The following is a 19,273-nucleotide window of genomic DNA, read 5'->3' on the forward strand; positions in this document are numbered from 1 at the left end:
TTAGTTCGTTTGCAGGGGTCGTCATCAGTATAGGGAGGTCTCATCCGAGGCTTTTTTAAAGTTTTCATTGGGGGCGATTTTTAAGTGGCGGGTCCCAAACCCAACGCACAACCAGCTATCCTGGAATGTTTCGCCTTCTCACTTTAGCTCACTCCCGAACGGGTGTTCGGAAGCTACCCAGAGGATACGTGGGCTAATCCCGGCCGTTGTGAGCTGCTTGAACCATATGTAGAAGAATCGTCCTGGCCACTCCCAAGTGAATGGCGATCAGTAACTTTCCCCACTTGCGTGGACTTCTACACATGGAACCATCCTCCACTACACATGGAACCATCCTCCAAAAACATTACTAGAAGACTAAAAATATTACTAGGAGACTTGCCGAAGAAGCATTTCCCAGTGCACCATGCCCTTCCAGTCCCACTAAACACATATCATGATCTTCTTGGGATGAAGATCCGGCTTGACTCTTGACTTTGCGTATCTCCTGGTTCCACCCACTCCTTTCTTTGCTTCATATTGATATATTATATGGGCACCACTTCTCATCTCTCTTGACGATTCGGTACAAAAAGCTCTGTTTATGAGCGCGTGTTGCTCGATGGCGGACGAGATGCTGAGAAGCAATTTGAAGGCGACTTACTTTGTTTTTTTTTTCGTTGAGCTTGTGAGGCACCCAATTTTTCGAATGAAGGTGATTGAGAATCGTTTTATGATCGCAGTTCATTTTGCCTCCCAATTCACGACTGGTTTGGCGGCGGTTCTCCTTCAAAAGTTATTTGAGTCGTTCTTCATCGAATTCAGAAGGCCTTCTGCTGCGGAACTTGTGATCGACGTCAAAGTCGTAATTTTTGAAGTTTGCAAACCATTTCCATGCTGTAGACTCGCACCTTCTCCGTACACGTCGCAAATGTTCCGGGCTGCTTCGCCAGCTTTTTGGCCTCAATGAAAAGCAAAGAAGAGCAGCTGGCGAAAATGTTGATTTTTGCCTCCTGGGAATGATATAAGCCTCAAAACTACAATCAAAAAAAAATTAAATGACTCAAGAAAAGAATTAACATAGTTTTGTAGAGCAGAAACCAAACAGCAAACAAATCGCTGTAAAATAAAAGAAAATATAAAAATGCTATGAACTCATTCCCCAAAGCAATATTGCAAATATTTTTATAAAACCAATTTTTGTTGATCTTGCTTTAAATTTCGAAATCTTTTTTCTTATCGTACTAGAAATGCTAACAATAAGTATGTAGTTGAAACTTTGTTGAGCCCAACTCCATTTAAGTGGTTGCAGAAACTTGTGGCAAATTCACGGGAATGCTTTTACGGCCGTCGTAATCTATCATTTTTGAGCGATACTTCTAATATTTGAAATTGGCTAAGTAAATACCCTTTCCAGTTAGTATTTTCGAATTTTAACGCCTACTCTGCAGAAATCAATACACATACACACACACACACACACACACATGCATATATGAGTTTTGGTGACTTTTAAGTGCGGTTAGAAGAATTCCAGATTTGTAATTTCATTTGACTTATTCACTTTATTCTTTTCATTTTATTGCCAAATCGGCGTCTCAAAAGCATTTGCATGATTCAACGTTTTGCTGTTAATTTCCGTTCAACAATTTTATAACCGCATCTTTTCCGTCACACAAAACCACCTTTAATGTGCGCCATCTCAACCGCACCAACACTAATACATACACACTTTTACACTCAGTGAAATGACTTACGACACATCACAATGCTGCTTAACTTTAGATCAAGCAGAAGGTTACGAGTCGCCTACAAATTGTCCCCCTCGTTTCCGGCGCTCCCAATTTTGTTTGTGATAAATGCTGCCACACTTCGAATTATACTCGTGTTTGCATTCAGCAACTTGGTGTTGTGCTGGGCGCTTATGCCAATCGCTTGGCACGTCGAACTTGCCGTCGAACCGAATTCGTAATACACCAATAGCAACTACATACACACAATTTGCCATATTTCATCACCTTCCGTCGTTTTGCCGCTTATTTAAGTGTCGCATAGAAATGGTGGCAAGCCAGCAAATGGCACCAGAAGGAGACACAGTGAGAGCAAATTTCGAATCATAACACCAGCCAAAGTCCGTTGGGAAGACATTCGAGCGGAATGTGACTGTGAAGGCAGGCGGTGGTGGTACCTACTCATGTGGACTGCGTTTTGTTCCGTGGATTGGATTGTGTTACGCAAACATACTCGTACATGCGCCAAGGCAAACACACATGGGAAAAGAAAGCTGAATACACGCAAGCAACTACATACGAAAGTATATTCCATTTCCACAGTGACATACAGTGAGTCATAAGCAAAATCTTACAGTGTATGATGTAGTTTTCCTATTGCAGTAAATAGGAAAAACGGTTGAAGTAATTTTTTTGAATAACAATTTTTGTTTTTTTAATTTTTTTTGTACCGATTTACACAATAACAGAACTTAAAAAAGTCGGATTTAAATTACAGTTAAGAAACTTAAGGAAACACAAGCTACATATCTAACAGAAATCATACCAAAAGGTCAAAAGACGTGCTTAGATGTTTATTTTGAAGTGAAACTTCTTAGGCGTCGATGGACGAGCGAGAATGGAGAGTAAAATTTCAAGGCCATGCAACGTTTTGTTCATTTTCGTTCCACGAGAGAGAAAAAAGATATAACGTAGAGGAAAAGGAGAGAGAGGGCTATACCTTATACATATCTTAGATACACCTTAGGCTATTCACGTCTGTCTTTTGTGCGGTCCTTCGAGAAGCCAATATATCGATATATATTAGAAACTCCGTAATTGGCAAGATGGCAAGATTTGAAAGCGAAGATTAGAAATCGAATCAAATTCTCACTGAAATGGCTGAGTAAAACCGCATGGTATGAATAAAACTGGTCCACATAACTTTTATTGAAGTGAAACTTTTTAGGCGTCGATGGACGAGCGAGAATAGAGAGTAAAATTTCAAGGTCATGCAACGTTTTGTTCATTTTCGTTTCGTGAGAGAGAAAAAAGATATAACATAGAGGAAAAGGAGAGAGAAAGCTATACCTTATATATATCTTAGATACACTTTAGGCTATTTTTCTTGAGTTTTTCCTTGTGGTTGCTAATTTCTAGTGAGAAATAACACTGCCTACTTTTTGGCACATGTTTGTTGGTGCAAACTTGTAGGAAATATATTTTTGGTGCCTACTTTTTGGCGCTATATTTCCTTGGTGCCTACTATTTGGGGCGTTTTTTGGTCCCAATTTTTTTGGAGTTTTTTTTTTTTTGGCGCTTATTTCCGTTTCCTGGCTAGTGCTTGTGCGTACTATAAAGTGTTATCCATTCCGGCGTCGGATTTATTGGTATTGTTTTGCGGTAATTTGTGCCATTGCAGTGGTCCTGGAATCGCTGCGTCTGTGCGGGTGATAAAAGCTCGGGGCAGTGCGCGTTGTTGCCTCGGTTTGTGGCCGGCGTTTACCTACACCGGTCGACCCTTTTCCGGTTTTTGTAAATTTTGTCTATTTGTATTCTCTGCAAATGTTGTAAATTTATTTAGATATATATTCTTTCTCTCTCTCCCTCTCTCTCTCTCTCTCTCTCCCTCTCTCTCTCTCTCTCTCTCTCATTCTCTTTCGGGTTTCTCTCTTTTTCTTTGTCTGCCTTAAAAGTTTCACTTCTGTTATGTGTACTACAGTACACGCACTTTTTTTAAATAAAACATATAGAAATGTATATTCTTTTAGGTTTCACTATTTATTGTATATTCAAAATCGGTTCTTAACTTAACTTAATTATATGTGAGAAATTATATATTGTACTTGGAATTTATATGTCCACCATGAGCCCATCTACAGTTGGAATCCGCCAAATCGTCGATTCATGAATGCCTAATTATTGAAAACGTCGAGCTACCGAAGTTGAAGGTTGTTCAGCAATACTTCGGGCTACAGCAGCAGTCTTCTCCACAGAACGTCCTGGTTTTGGTCTGCTAGTCTATCTGCCTCTTTCTGACTTCGACAGCACCAGTTTTTTTACATTTTTTCACAAACTTTTCAATTGTCGACTCATTCAAACGATTATTTCTACCAAAAAAATCACGAATTTTGCAATTTGCAGAGAGCCGTATCAAGGTCTTTGTTTTGAACACGGATGCGTGTGAGGAGTTCTAAGTAATTTTTCTCTATTCTAATATTAACTCGTCAGTGTATGCAAGGTAGTTCTTAGGATAGTAAGGCTTATTACAAATTCCTATTTATCATTACTTTTTGTTTGCCTTTCGCACACCAGGTGGAGTTTACTATGATTTCTGTTTATGTTTTAAAGTCTTTTAACTTTACTTATAAGTAAGAAAATATCAAAAAGAAAAAATGCTTAAAATGCCTTGTTTATATGACATATGGCAAAAATATCGAATGGTATGATTTTCAGTGTCACTCACTGTACGTAACTACACACAAATCTAGGTGCAGTTATTTGCCAGCTCGCCTTACCGCCGTCACATTAAGGAAATGACAAAGGAACCTCCAACGTGATCAGAAAAGTAAAATCCTGCAATGCTGTTAAAACGGAAATTTTTTATGCGTACAAATGTTTGCTTTTGCTGGCAGCTTATAACCCTGACGCAATGTGTGTAAATTGTAAAACAAAAAGAGAGAGAAAAAAAATGTACAAAAATTGTGTAAAATATTGTAGAACTTGACAAAATGTCTTTGTTCGTCACGCTGGTGCTGGGAAAAATTTGCTAGTGATAAAAAATTCGCATTTACTGACCTCGCTTAGTGCCCCAGAGAGAGTCGGCAAAGGCGGTAATGGCGACGTGCCACACATTTCAAGGACCATTGCGGGCACTTAACGGTTTTGTCGAAATGCGTGGTGAAGTGAAAATAATGACACAGGGCAATCAATCATTCACACGCTTGCTTTGGTCAATAAGTAGTAGCAGCGCTTCCCAATTTATCAATGATTTCAAGAAACCAAAATAAGTTTAATAAAAAAAAAATAAAAATAGTAGTAACAACTAGTGCTGATTTTTTGAAATTTAGGTTTTTTGAGCTCTCAAGAAACTAAAGGCAGTACTTTCGATGGACGAAAGTAGTCCAAGTGTGCCGAAAGTAGCCTCAGTACATAGTAGGTTTGTCTATTAAGTAGCGAGGCTGATGCTGAAAGGTTTATTGTTCATAGATTCATTGAGAGAACTGGGTTTGGATAAGTTATTGTGAAAAGAAGAGGACATAAAATATCCCATGATCGAAGTGTGAACCTCCATTCCATTTCAAAACATTTATTTTTTGATTTCACTCACATTCACTTGTTCTCATCCTCAGGAGCCCAATATTTCTTCTATCCCTACAAAGTTCTATGCCTTTCACCCTTTGCCGTTCCCTTCACAGTCCTATTGAAGGTACCGAAGGGACTCGGACTAACATCCGGCCAAGAACTGCCACTTTAGCAGCACGTCTCAAAAATGATGGAAAATATCTGATGCTGTTACAACAACAAAAACGTTCGTCGATTGATCGAGAGTTACGTTTTTCTCAGATCACGTCGTTTAGGACGCCCGTCAGTTTCACTTTCTTAGCTTGAACGGACTAAAATTTTCTTCCTTCGATTGGAAGACACATCTTAGGAAACAGAAAGAAGTTGCGCAGCGCAAGATCTATAGAGCAAAATTGTTGGTCCAACAGTATACTGCTGCCCTGGTGAAAAGATTTTTAGAATTGTGCTCTTTAGCAGTCCATTATTCGGCTCTGAGTGAATTTCACAGAATCAGAGAGTGAGCTGACGCCACTTGGGATGTGTTTACAAAAAAAATCAAATTGTTTTGGTTGTATACAAAAAAAATCAACCGACGACACTTCCTTGCTATTTGAGCAACGCCTGATTGGACGAGTGTGTTCGAATACATCTGAAATGATCGTTCAGAATTCGGCTGCTGTTTCCCCAAGTGACGAGGCAGCCGAAGTTCCCCTTACAATTTTCTTTTTCACCCTAGTTAAAGAGCAGACCTGGTAAATCTGCCATTTTTGGTCTGTTGTACTTGGCGTAAAGAGCCAACGCATAGCTGTGGTTGAAATCATATGGAAGGATAACCAGATTTTCGGATCGTTTGTTTCATTTATTCTGTCAAGAAGTTCGGCAAAAAGGTGGGAATCGTAAAGTTAACTGGTGCTTTGGTTTTCAAGATCACTTAGATACTTTACCTTGCGCAAAGACGACACACAAAATCGTGAAGCCTTCCACACGTTTTCTCACTTCATATCACGCAGTTAAAATGGCAATGGCAGATCAGCCAGATATACCTAACCTCACCTAACCTGTTGTTATTGTTGTTGTTGTTGTTAAAGTGGTTGAGTATTTCTACTGAAATAATCCTAATTAATGTCCAGCACCGTTTTACTACCACTGCCCTCGTGTGATGATGTTTTTTTTTTCTTTTTTCTTCTAAGTCAGGCTCATTTAGTGAGGTCCAAGTATAGAAACAAATTCTTTAACTCGGCGTCTGAGATCTCATTAATTTGCTGTAAGAAAGGCTTACCGAAGAAGCGAAGTCGAGTCCTAGCTAGCCCTGGGCATTCACAAAAGTAGTGGAAACGACTCTCCTTCACCCCTTTTCTTCACAGCTTCTGCAGATGGGAAAAAAGGGGAGGTTGAGTCTAGCTGCATGATTCTCTACTTTCCAATGGCCTGTAAGGGTTGCAGTGATGCGTGAAATGTTTGGCCGAGAACATCTTAACAAGTGATTCGTCTTTTGGATTTTGTACGACGGCCATTGCTTCGATCGTCTTTCGGCTAAAGCAGGATAGTGTGAAGCAATGGATGTTTTTAATGTGTTAAGTGGGGTGGAGTCTGTCACCGCCTCTGCTAAGTCTAGTGTCGAACCTTTTCTTGCTATCTCATCCGCTATCTCATTACCCCATATGTTTCTATGACCGCGAACCCATATCTGAGTGATTTCAAGCCAATGACTAAACAATTCCAGCTGTTCTCTACACTGTAAGACCAGTTTGGATGAAATGGAGTTGGAGTCTAAGGCCTTTATAGCTGGTTGACTGTCTGAGAAGATAGCTACTTTTGCACCAACTTCCCCTAAGCCCAAGCAGACTTGAAACATTATATACACCTGAACATTTACAAGCGAAAAAAACTGTCAAATTTTGAGCCAATAACCAAAACATAACTTTCTTAAGGTTTTGGACGGGCTGAATAAGAATTTTAACTTAAAATACCCCAAGAATGACAGGTTTCCAGAGTATTCTGTGTTAAAGATACAAAAGATCAAATATTGGCAATATTTTAGGTTATATGTACCGATACCATTATGATCATTAGGGTCGTAACAGCACTTCAAAATAAAACCCTTCACCTTCCATTTAAATTCATTTTTATATGCAAAACATCGACACTAGCCTCCGAGGTATCGTCGTTTAAATTTACAGGCTTAGATTCATATATATTCTATAACGCAATCCAAAGAAAGAAATTAAGTAACGACAAATAAGTTCTGCACCTTTTTTGAGGTTAGAGTCGGATTTAGTACGTTAGGAATCTTCGGAAAATTGTAACTTAGTCCTATGTTCTGAAAGTCAATAAAATATGTTCGTCGTGTGAAATTCATTGCCGTATACTTTTCTCCATAAATTAAAATTTTTAGAAGCGGTATGTCGGATATCGAATTCAAAAAATAAATTTGATGAAATTACCAGATTATAATAAAAAAAATTCATTCCAACAAAATTTCTGTTTTTTCATTATCATTTTAAGTTCCCAAGCAGCTCTAAATGCTGTTAACATTGTCTTCAAAGTCAGCCTTATATCGACTCCGGGACTTAGAGATCTTGAAGAAAATCGCAAGGCCGATGAGCTGGCGAGAAAGGTTACTAATCTTCCAGTGCTTGAAAACAGAGGCATTATTGAAACCTCTAAGGCAACTAGCAAATTCAGCTTAAAAAATTATATTCCCCAAGAGTCAATAGGTCATGGAGAGAAAAAAAATACTTGTGTCTAGCTAATTTGGCCGAAACAGATAAGAAAAGGTCAGTAGAATTGCTCAACCTCTAGAGAGAGAACAACTCGCAGGTCGTGACTAGTGTCACCGGCCATTGACTGTTAAGTAGGCACTTTTCGAGGCTGTCAGTATTTTCGCATGAATACTGCAGAAGTTGTAGAGACTAAGAAGAGGAAGAAGCAGTAGAACACTTTCTCGATAATTGTCCAGCCTTAGCTAGAAGTAGAGTCAGGTTGTTAGGAAAATACTCTTCTGACTCTCTTACGGAACTACCGGTGTTCGGATAAAACTTTTCCTACGCTTCATGAAAGGGGCTAAATGGGTACAGGATGAATTAACACAGATTCTCGTGCTACACAAAGGTACTACAACGGACCTGGATGATTTAAGTGAGTTCGCTTTTTCAAACTGACTGCCACAAAAACCTCGCCTAACCTAAGTGATCAAGCTCTTAACGAAAAACTCGAAATTAGTAATATATTAATAATAATGAAAATATAACCTTATGGAAACTTTTGGCGGCCTCCGTTGCCGAATTGCTTGGTGCGTGAGTTCTTCTTTTTCTTAATTGGCGCCATAACCGCTTACGCGATTTTGGCCGAATTTAACAAAGGTCGCCAGTCGTTTCTTTCTCGTGCTTATCGGTGCCAGTTGGGCACACCAAGTGAAGCCAAGTCCTTCTCCATCTGATCTTTCCAACACAATAGAGGCCTTCCTCTTCCTCTGCTACCACCAGCCGGTACCGCATCGAATACTTTCAGAGCCGGAGCATTTGTATCCATTCGGACGACATGACCCAGCCAGCGTAGTCGCTGGATCTTTATTCGCTGCGCTACGTCTATGTCTTCATAAGCTCATCGTTCCACCGCGTGACTACCATTCAGAATTCGGAGTACGTTGGTTCGAATCTCTGCCCCTCGGCAGGCAATATCAAGCCCCGAGTGAATTACTGCCATGAAAAATCTCCTCATAAAAAATATCTGTCGTTCGGAGCCGACTTAAAACTGCCCCGAGACAAATAGCATGAAGAGCTCGGTTTTTCTTTGTAAACTTTAACCCTCTGAACTGCTACTGTCTTCGGCAATGTTGGTCCTGGAGACATCCTCATTCATGATTATTAGCGTTTGTTCGTGTTGAGTAACATTTTTTTTTTTTTTTTGAAATTGCTGAGCTGTGTGTGGTTAATTTGTGTCGCTTTCAATACTTTCCAACAAACCTGTGTACGTACATACATACCGTAGCTATGCTGCATCGGTTTCCATTGTTTTTTCTATCCATCAATATTTAATGAGTTCAAGCTACAAAAACTCTCCCTCGCTGTTTCCGCTCACGCCAACACTTTCCGTAGCCGTATTCGCTTTTTCATACACCTGCAGCGTCATTAAAGCTTGTGACTTTTCAGCCAGTAAATTGCCCTATTGTCACGCAATTCTGTGCCTCCGTTTCCTGTGCTCACTCTGACGCAGCGATTGTATTATTTTCCTTTCACCACAAGTCCTCTGTCTATCAACTACTATCCACATTGCCCCCTTTCCTTCTGTCTCGCTCTCGCTCTCACTCTCTCTAGCTTTTTAATTCTTCATCTCTCTCTCCCTGCGCCGTGATGTCCGATTTGCGACATGCACTGTTCTCCTTGGCCTATGGCCTCCTACTCCGCTGGCCACAAGCGACGCCATGGCGCAGTGCCTCATTGCTTTTGTTAAATTTAAATTGCCTAATTAAGGATTGCTGTGTGCCAAATGCAAACGCTCTTCACAAACGCTTTTGTTCACACTGCGTTTACCCTCGCACACACACACACGCATACATAACTATTTTATATTATTTATCTTTGCTACTCTAGTTTCGTTTTCTTTTTTTTCTTTTACTAATTCTATCACTTTCTCTTTTGTCCACGCCGCCGCTTGTATTTGCAGGTCCTGAAGATGTGCTGAAATTTCTCGGAAACGAAAGTGTCGTGGATCATTTTAAGCTTGTCACAAAGGATGGCAACAGTCTGCTCGTCGGTGCCAGGTGAGTAGCCAAGTCAAGTTTTATATAAACTATACTAGTAGTAGTAGTAGTAGTAGTTACAACAACAATACGCACATCACCGTCAGTCGCATTTGGTGTGTGTCAAGTGGGGCAACGAGTGTTGTGCCGGCAGTATGCCAAGTGCCGCAGCGGGTGTGCTGCCGCAGCGGCAGCATCATAAAAAAGGAAGTAGAAATAGGTTAACAAAGGCGTCCGCATGGAAAACAAAGCTGAAAATAAAAGAAAAAGATTATCGAAAATAAGGTAAAAGGCAAAAGGAGGAACAGAAGAGTGCACCAAAAAGTGTATAAAACAGGAAGGCACTTGAAAGTAACGTCAACATGCAGCAACCAGGACCGGTCCGGTCGGGCTCAGCACAGGTCGCTGAAGGCTCTGTTGTGGCACCACTTTGCTCCATGTCCGGAACTTTCGATTGTTGCTTGTCAAAGCAGTTGCTGGGCCGCATACGAGTCAGCCAACCAGCCAGTCAGCTACCTGCTAGCTACCCGCACGCCTCCTTCGCTTGTTAGCTGATATTTTGCAGCGCCGTTGTGCCATTTGTTTGTACTTGTTTGGGGTAGCGTGAATTTTCATTTTTCCGTTACAGTGAATAAAGTGTGCTTCTCTCCATTTTATATACACTTGTGCTCACATAATTAAGTCACTTAATTTTTTTGTTTTCAAATATTCGCAATATTTTTAATGCTAAATTTTTTTGTAAAAATGTAGTTTATTAGTTTGTATAGCCAGCCAGTCAGAAGCCCAGCTTGGCAAGATGAGAGAGAGGCTGCAGATGGGGTTAAATGATGTTACTCGCCATGTCGCTGAGCCTTCTATGGCAGACCCTCCCATCATTAAGCAGAAGGGAGTGTAGACAGTTGGTTAGCCTGATGACAGGTCACTGACTATGGGTGCAGCACCTGGGAAAGGTAGGCATCTAAGGCAATGTACTTTGCCCAGCATGTTGAGAGGAGGATGAGACGACGCACCACTTTCTGTGCGTCTACCCGGCCTTCGCTCGAATCAGGTTTGGCAGCTCTTTAGCACTGATGTGTTAGAAGCGACCGCCTTGGCCTCTTGGCACTCGTGTGGTGAGATCTACTCAGATTTCTTGGGAGGTCGAGTAGATTTTAAAGAGAAAATTAAGCAGGGATCTCGGGTGCAGTACAATGAACTTAATGTTATATGAGTGTGATACGTGATAGCTGTCCCGACAAAGAAAAATACCTTGCGTCAAACTCTGTATAAAATTTACAAAAATTTAAGAAATTGGAGAAATCTTGATAACAAATTTTTAAATTTTTTAATCAGAATTTTTGGCAAATTTCTGAGTATGCAGTTTTATAGCTCATTGAATTTTTGTCTATCAAAGTGCAAGTTTGAAGTCGCTCAAAAATCGTGGGGATTTTTGACAATTTTTTTTTGTCATATGGTGTTCAACATTTTTTCCCCTACAAAGGTCTTCCGTACATGTGTTTTAAATATTTGAATAAAAATGTAGAAAACTCTGTTGCACATTTTTTTTAATTTTTGTGATTTTCATACAAAGTTTCGTTCTCTAATTTACGAGGTTTTTCTTACGCAATGAATTATCTATATATATAAAAATGAAATGATGTTCGTTTGTACGCATTTTTTTGGGCCTATACGAGACCAATTTTATTCGTTCTTTTTTCATATTATAGGGATCCACTAGAGGAAGGTTTTTAGCAAAAAAAAATTTCTTTTAAATATTTTCTTCATATAAAAAAAAGAAAAAATCAAAATAATGTACAAAACAAAACTTGCTCGATTCTTAGATTAAAGTAAGTTTCGAATCGATATTCATTTTATGTGTACAACTTTTTTGAATTTTTCGTTATTGTATACAGAAATTTGAAATGATTCGAATGAAATTTTTTTTTTTTTTTTATTTCTTCCATATAATATTACACCTGTCGTTAGACAATAAGTAATTTGATTTACAAAAAGATGGAATGAGAGTGATATTGAAGGGCCAATGTCCCCAAGCTCATTTAGAAGAAATATATACATATTACAAGTGGTTACACATACAAGTGGTTAACAAACAATGACATATACGATTAGTTGACAATTGATTACAAGGATTTTGCAAGATCTGTTGGTGTTTGACGGTTAAGCCGACTTTGGGTAGATTTTTCTTTAATTGGTAGTCTTCTCATCATAGGATTTGTATGCGTTAATAGTATATTTATGTGTCTTCTGCTAGCGCTTTGTATTGTTTCATCAATAGTATCGATGTCAAGGTCGCGATGATTATCTGCGTTAGGTATGTACCAAGGTGCATTAGTTAAGGTCCTAAGTATTTATGAAAATAATGTTTCAATTCAATTGAGCAATGCTTTCTTTGACCAATTCTATATGGAAATGAATGCGTTTGCAAACGATGTTTTCGGCTATGAACAAATGTTGGAATCGAATGAAAAAGGAAAGAAACGCGAAATGATAAAAAAAATTCTTGGAAAATTTAAAATGAATGGTGCTTCATTGGAAAAATTCAAAGGTAATAAGAACATGCACAAGATAAAGCTAGAATTCGAATTTTTAGATTTATTTTGTTTATTTCTCATTTTTTCAGAAGTACACCACACAACAACTCATTCCAACTCTGATTTTGAAATCCTGTTGGAATTGGTGATCGATAATTTTGTCACTATAATGGTCAATGGAAATTTGCGTGTATCAGACCCTGCATATTATTTACCATATCAACTTTTTATGGAACATACGGACCAAATGAACACAAAAAAATAATTTAGTTTTGTTTTGATTTTTTGCAACATTTTGGTTTTCAGTTAATACAATAAAAACAATACTGTTTTTTCGTGAACACAAAATTCTAAATTTATTACGTTGTTTGTTTAGAATTTTTTTAGAAAAAAAGTAAATTTTTTGGTTTTGAGGAAATTTGTTTATTGTTGCTATTTGTGAAAGCGTAGATATTTGTAAGTATTTGACTATAATCCTAAAAGTTAATGGAATACCACTATGACACATAGAAAACATTTTTTCAAAGGGGTGTTTTTCGAAAATTATAAAAAAATTGTTTTCAAAAATTTTGAAGAAATAAAGTAAAATAAAAAAATTTCGAAAGCATGAAATTTTTTCAAAACCAAATTTTCCTCAAAAAGATAAAAGAAATTTCTTCGAAGAGGTGTTTTTCTAAAATTACAAAAAAAAAAATTTCAAACATTTTAAACAAATAAAATAAAACTTTTTCAAGGGTATGAAATTTTTTCAAAACAAAATTTTCTGAAAACCAAACAAAATTTAAAAAAAAAATGGTGTTTTCAAAGCATTTCATATTCCACTATTAATAGAGAATACATTTTTTCGAGGGGGTGTTTTTCAAAGCGGAAAAAAATCTTTTTTAACAAATCAATTTAAACTTTTACAAAAGTATGAAATTTTTTCAAGAACAAAATTTTCTCAAAAACGTTAAATTAAAAAAAAATAGTTTTTTCAAAATATTTAATTTTCAGCAATTAACTGAGAAGAAATTTGTTAGAGCGAAGTGTTTTTCAAAACTTCAAAAAACACTTTTTAACCAAAAAAAATAAACCTTTTTCAAAAACAACAGGAATGATAACATTGCCTAACAATTTCTGCACTTTTGCACAGCCTAAAGAGGCATTGATACAGAGTGTATTTCCAAACATAGTTCAACATTACAAAAACCATGATTGACTCAGCGAAGGAGCAATTTTAGCTGGGAAAAATAAGGACGTCAATGATATAAATTCAGCTATTTTAGATCAAATACCTGGTGGCATAGTTGCGTATAAGTCAATGGACACTATTACTGATCAAGATGAGGTAGTAAATTATCCAACTGAATTCTTAAACTCACTCGATTTGCCAGGCTTACCACCTCATAATTTACGATTAAAAATTGGAGCACCGATTATTATGCTGCGCAATAGTAATGTGCCCCGACTTTGCAACGGTACCAGACTCGCTGTGAAGAAGCTAATGGGTAACGTTATCGAAGCAACAATTTTGAAAGGGAAGTACAAAGGAGAAGACATTTTGATACCCTGAATTCCACTGATTCCGGCGGATTTACCATTCGATTTCAAACGTTTGCAGTTCCTTATGCGCCTTGCCTTCGCTATGAGAATTAATAAGGCGCAAGGACAGTCTCTACAAATGTGCGGTATTAATTTAGAATACCCAATTTTTTCTCATGGACAATTGTATGTAGCTTGCTCACGAGTTGGCAAACCATCGTCATTATTCACGCGAAAGATGAAAAAACCAAAAACGTTGTCTATCAAAAAGTGTTACAATAAAGTTCGAATGAAATTGTATCAAAGAATTTGCTTTGTTTCGTATTAATTTTATTCTCTTTCAGCAAATCATTGAATTTAGCGTCTAGCGAAGCGGGCGAGGGTACGCTAGTATTTTTATAAAATTTACAAAAATTTAACAAATTTCATAAGTTTAGGTAAACAATTTTAAACTTTTTAATCAGAATTTTTAAAAAACTTGTCAGTATGCAGTTTTATAGCGAATTTAATTTTAGTCTAACAAAGTGTAATTTTGAAGTCACTCCAAAATCACATTGATTTTTGACAATTTTTTTTTCGCTGAGGTGTTGCGCATTTTCTTCCCTTCGAAAAACTCTCGAACATGCGCTCTAGTGAAAATAGAAAGTTATGTTGTACATTTTTTTAAATTTTGCGAATTTTTTACTGAGTTTGGATCTCTATTTTACGAGGTTTTTCTCACACAATCAATTACATTTTTATAAAAAATTTACGAAAAAAAATTTGCCATGAAAAATATTGCGAATATTAGAAATATATGAAATGGCTTAATTATGTGAGCTTAAGTGTACATGTATGCGTGCATTTTTTCTTTCTCCACTTTTGTGTGCGCTTGCACTGTCATCGTTACTGTTACCGCCTCCATTTGCTTTGTTAGCTCGACTGCTACTCCAGCTCGCTTTAGCCCGTGCCGGTACTGTCATTTGCGTTGCCGCTCGAGATATGTCCAAGCAACGGGGCGTTTACGCGCGCATAGCCACACTTTTTCCTTGCCAACATTATGGTCCTTTTCGCTTGTTGTTATTTTTGCTACTTCTTTTTTAATTTTTGCTTTAACGGTTCTTCGGCCTGTCCAACCGTTGTTATGAAAGTTTTAAAGTGAAAATTATGCAGCTTCTCAAGTGTCGCTGTGTTTACTGAATATTTCTCGCAAAAGTCGCTAGAGGTTGCTCGAGCCATACAACAACTACAACACAATGTGCAGCTGAGTACTCATATACAAATATACATATATATAGGCTTGTATGCATACAACTCGCGGCTGGTCGCATTCACAAAATAGTTGCAGTTTCCAGTCCAGTCCAGTCCTGTCATGTCGAGTAGCGTAGATTTTGTAATATTTAATTGCATTCAGAAAACAGAAAATTGAAATTTGAAAAGTTAGAAATGGTAACACAAAAAGTTGTGTGCACATTACCTACATTTCTGTTTTTTTTTTTCTTTTTAATGTATTTTCTATTATACCTTTTATACTCTTATGCATTTTCGTTTTTAGTTTGTGTGTGTTTGGTTTTGAGGTAATTTCCTGGAAGCAAGAAAGTTCATTTCCAAAGGGGAAAGTGCTTATTTGTACGCAGGAACGGCAAAGAGCAAGCAGCAGACAGGTCGGTCGAGTCGTATCAAATGGCAGTACACAATTTTGACATACGTACTCGTATATACGTATGTATGTATGTATGTATGCCTGCATACATGCTGGAGCAAGTAGCCGCTTCACTCGAAGGTGCGCATGTATTTATGGTGTATAGGTGTAAAAACATTCAGCATCGAAACAGTTTGCGAGATGTAGTATTTGGCATTTGGACTACGATTTATATGTATTTCTAATGCCATAGAATGCTTTAAGCTTTCGCATATCGACTAATTAAAAATTTGTACATTCCGGAATACGGATATTTAATTTTGTATTGACCGACTGCGGACCAAGTAGGACGTATCATACTTATATGTATATTTTTGCAGACGAATTTCGGGATACCTATTGTATATTTTATGGCTTTTTGACCGACTGCTCTACCGTGTGCGCAATACGTATACATTTTTCGGGATCTTGAACAAAACATAAAATGTCGGGATCGGGAAATATATATGAATTTCAGGTTATCAATATTTTATGGTTTATTGGTAAATATGGTACATACTCCCGAAATGCATATGCATGAATTTTTCGTGATCCTGAACAAAAGGAAAATTTCGGAGTCCCGGAAATACATCCATATACATTTTTCGGGATCCCGAAGAAAACAGCAAATTTCAGGATCAGTAACTATATATGAATTTCAGGTTATCAATGTTTTATGTTTTATGGGTAAATATGGTGCATAGTCCCGAAATACATATGCATACATTTTTCAAGATGCCGAACAAAACAGAAAATGTCGGGATCTCGAAAAATATATGCATTTCGGGTTATCGATATTTTATGGCTTTTTGACCAACTGTACATAATCTGGAAATACATCCATATACATTTGTCGGGATCCCGAATAAAACAGAAAATTTCAGGATCTCGAAAAATATATGCATTTCGGGTTATCGATATTTATGGTCTATTGACCAACTATACAAAGCCCCAAAATACAAATACATACATTTTTCGAGATCCCGATAAATATATGGATTTCGGGATACCCATATTTTATGGATTTTCGACCGACCACTATACCGTGTACGAAATACATTTAAAATTTCGAGATTCCGAAAATTTTTTTTGGTATTATTAAGGCCAAAACCAACTGTTCGCCTCTTTGGAACAAAATATCGGCCCAATGGCCGCCGCGGCCTCAGCGGCACACCTCCATCCAGTGGTCTAAATTTTCGATGACGCTGAGGTTCTATGCCTTTGATGTGCCGAATTATCTCATCCTTTAGCTCTTGAATTGTTGCTGGCTTATCGACATACACCTTTTCTTTCAAATAACCCAAAAGAAAGAAGTCCAACGGTGCCAAATCACATGATCTTGGCGGCCGAATGACATCGCCGCGACGTGAGCCATCATTCGGCCATCAAATTTTTCGCTCAAAAGAGCCATTGTTTCGTTAGCTGTGTGACAAGTGGCACCGTCCTGTTGAAACCACATATCGCCCACATCCATATCTTCCAATTCGGGCCATAAAAAGTTCGTTATCATCTCTCGATAGCGAACACTATTCACAGTAACTGCCTGTCCGGCCTCATTTTGGAAACAATACGGCCCTCAAACCGCACCAAACAGTCACTCTTTGTGGGTGCATTGGTTTTTCGGCAATCACTCTTGGATTATGAAGATGAAGTGCGCGATACGCATTTTGATTTGAACGCCCGTTTCAGAATAAGTCTGAATAACTTTAACGCATTGCTCGATTGTGTATCTTTTCCTGGTTCAAATTGAGTTAGTCTGAAATTGAAAAATGTGAAATGAAATGGAGGAAAACGCTTGACGTTTAGGTGTGGTTTACATTCAGCATCGGCCCTTGAAATTTAACCACCCTTTACAGTGTACTTTCTCCTAACGGACACCTCTCATAAGTGGACATTTTTTTTCAATACATACCTCAAATCCTTAAGAATTAAACAAAAAAACAATGCTCTTGAGCGGACAATCCTCCTATAGGTTAGATTAGGTTGAAACGGTTGTCCACTGTGGGGCATACTCTCTTCTCTCATAAATCCAGTGTATCCTTTCAAAAAGTTTAGAATATACCTGATTTCTGCAGAACGAAGATCTTCCAATTCATTTAAAATGTGTCTACCTAGAAAAGTAATCCTGCGTCTGTATAGTGCAAGACAATGGCATAGAAGTTGTGAGGTCGTATCTTTCTCTTCCTCGTCTAGACAGCTTCTGCAGAAGTTATGTGTTTGCGCATAATCATCCTCTAGGCGTGCCTAACTATTAGACAGTGCCCCGTTATAACTGAGGTCAGTGAGCTAAGACTGTGTATATTTTGGCTTAGTAGAAATTCTGTGCGCTTAACATTGAAAGTAGGCCACAATTGTCGGGGGATTCAGAAGGTGGTTTCATTACGCCATCTTTTATTCGCTGCTCTTACAATTTCCTCAAAGATAAGTAGCTTAAATGTCTGTAAGGATATGCCTATGTCATTGTCTATGCACTCATCCGTGAGTTTGGTGCCGAGTATCGGCGATGAACGACTCCTTCCATACGTGGACGATTCCCTCAGGTGTCCGCTTAAAAGAGACTACACTGTATTAACTTCTCGATTCACAGATCTACTTAATCTTTATGTAAAATAAATTTTCTCCATTAAAGTAGATTACGAACAAACTAGGGATTCAATGCCCCTTTTGGTAGCACTCCTTGCGAACTTTGAGATCTCGAATTATATTGGATTTGGTTGTTCAGTATTAAAAAAATTGTATCGCCTCAGTTAAATTGTATATTCTAGACAAGTTTTTGAGTTCTAAGATTAAAAATGTATGGCTCCAGAGTCACATTCCAAAGCTCAAGCAAAGTGAGAAAAGTCACATTGTTTTTGTCAATACGGGGTCTACCTACTTATAACATTATCCGAAACTTTTAAGAGCGCCGTAGCGCTGCTCCTATTGCACATAATCCCCCCTACAATAGGTTCACCAAGGTGTTGCTACTCAGAAGGGAGTTTAGCTGAGAATGCATGACACGTTCGAAAACTTTAAGCAAAAATGGCAACAATGATCGATTGTCGGCATTCGCTTTCTTTATCTGAATGATCTTGGCACTCTTCCAAGAGTTAGGAAAAATTTTCGGGACAAAGATGGTATTTGGAGCGACTTAGAAAAAACACGATCAAGACCAGCCATATTCGATTTGACACTAGAAGCCTAAAAGAGACCATGTCGAAAAATAAAAAATGTTTGCCACAAGCAATTACAGTGCACTCTCGCTTAAGAACTGAAAAATTTGTCCTCTTATGGGAGGCGTTTGCTTATGAGAAGAGTGTAAAAAAAGTTAAAATAATTTGTGGCTGATCCTTAATATTTAATCAGTTTTATTTCCAAAACCAAAATAGATACAAAATAAACAGAATTTGTAAAAAAACGACAAATGTATAGGACTATGAATAAGTTCGTGCGGTTTTTTTTCGAAATTTGAAACTTTATTGACGTAAAATGGTTACAAATTTAATATTCAAAATATTGTCCATCGCTTACTACTACTTTTTCCCATCTTTCTGGCAATTCACGGATTCCCTTTGTGAAAAATTCGGTC

General features: G+C 37.9%; 1 protein-coding gene across 1 annotated transcript in view; it reads left to right on the forward strand.

Annotated features, from left to right (window-relative positions):
- The first annotated feature begins 8,305 nt into the window (after positions 1 to 8,305).
- Positions 8,306 to 19,273, forward strand: part of LOC128863719 (semaphorin-1A) — a 272,319-nt gene continuing 261,351 nt past the window's right edge. The window contains 2 exon segments of the mRNA XM_054103025.1: positions 8,306 to 8,390; positions 9,918 to 10,014. Of these exon segments, the coding sequence (XP_053959000.1) occupies positions 8,306 to 8,390; positions 9,918 to 10,014 (182 nt within the window).

The sequence above is a fragment of the Anastrepha ludens genome, chromosome 5 (assembly GCF_028408465.1).
Source record: "Anastrepha ludens isolate Willacy chromosome 5, idAnaLude1.1, whole genome shotgun sequence".
Taxonomy (NCBI): domain Eukaryota; kingdom Metazoa; phylum Arthropoda; class Insecta; order Diptera; family Tephritidae; genus Anastrepha; species Anastrepha ludens.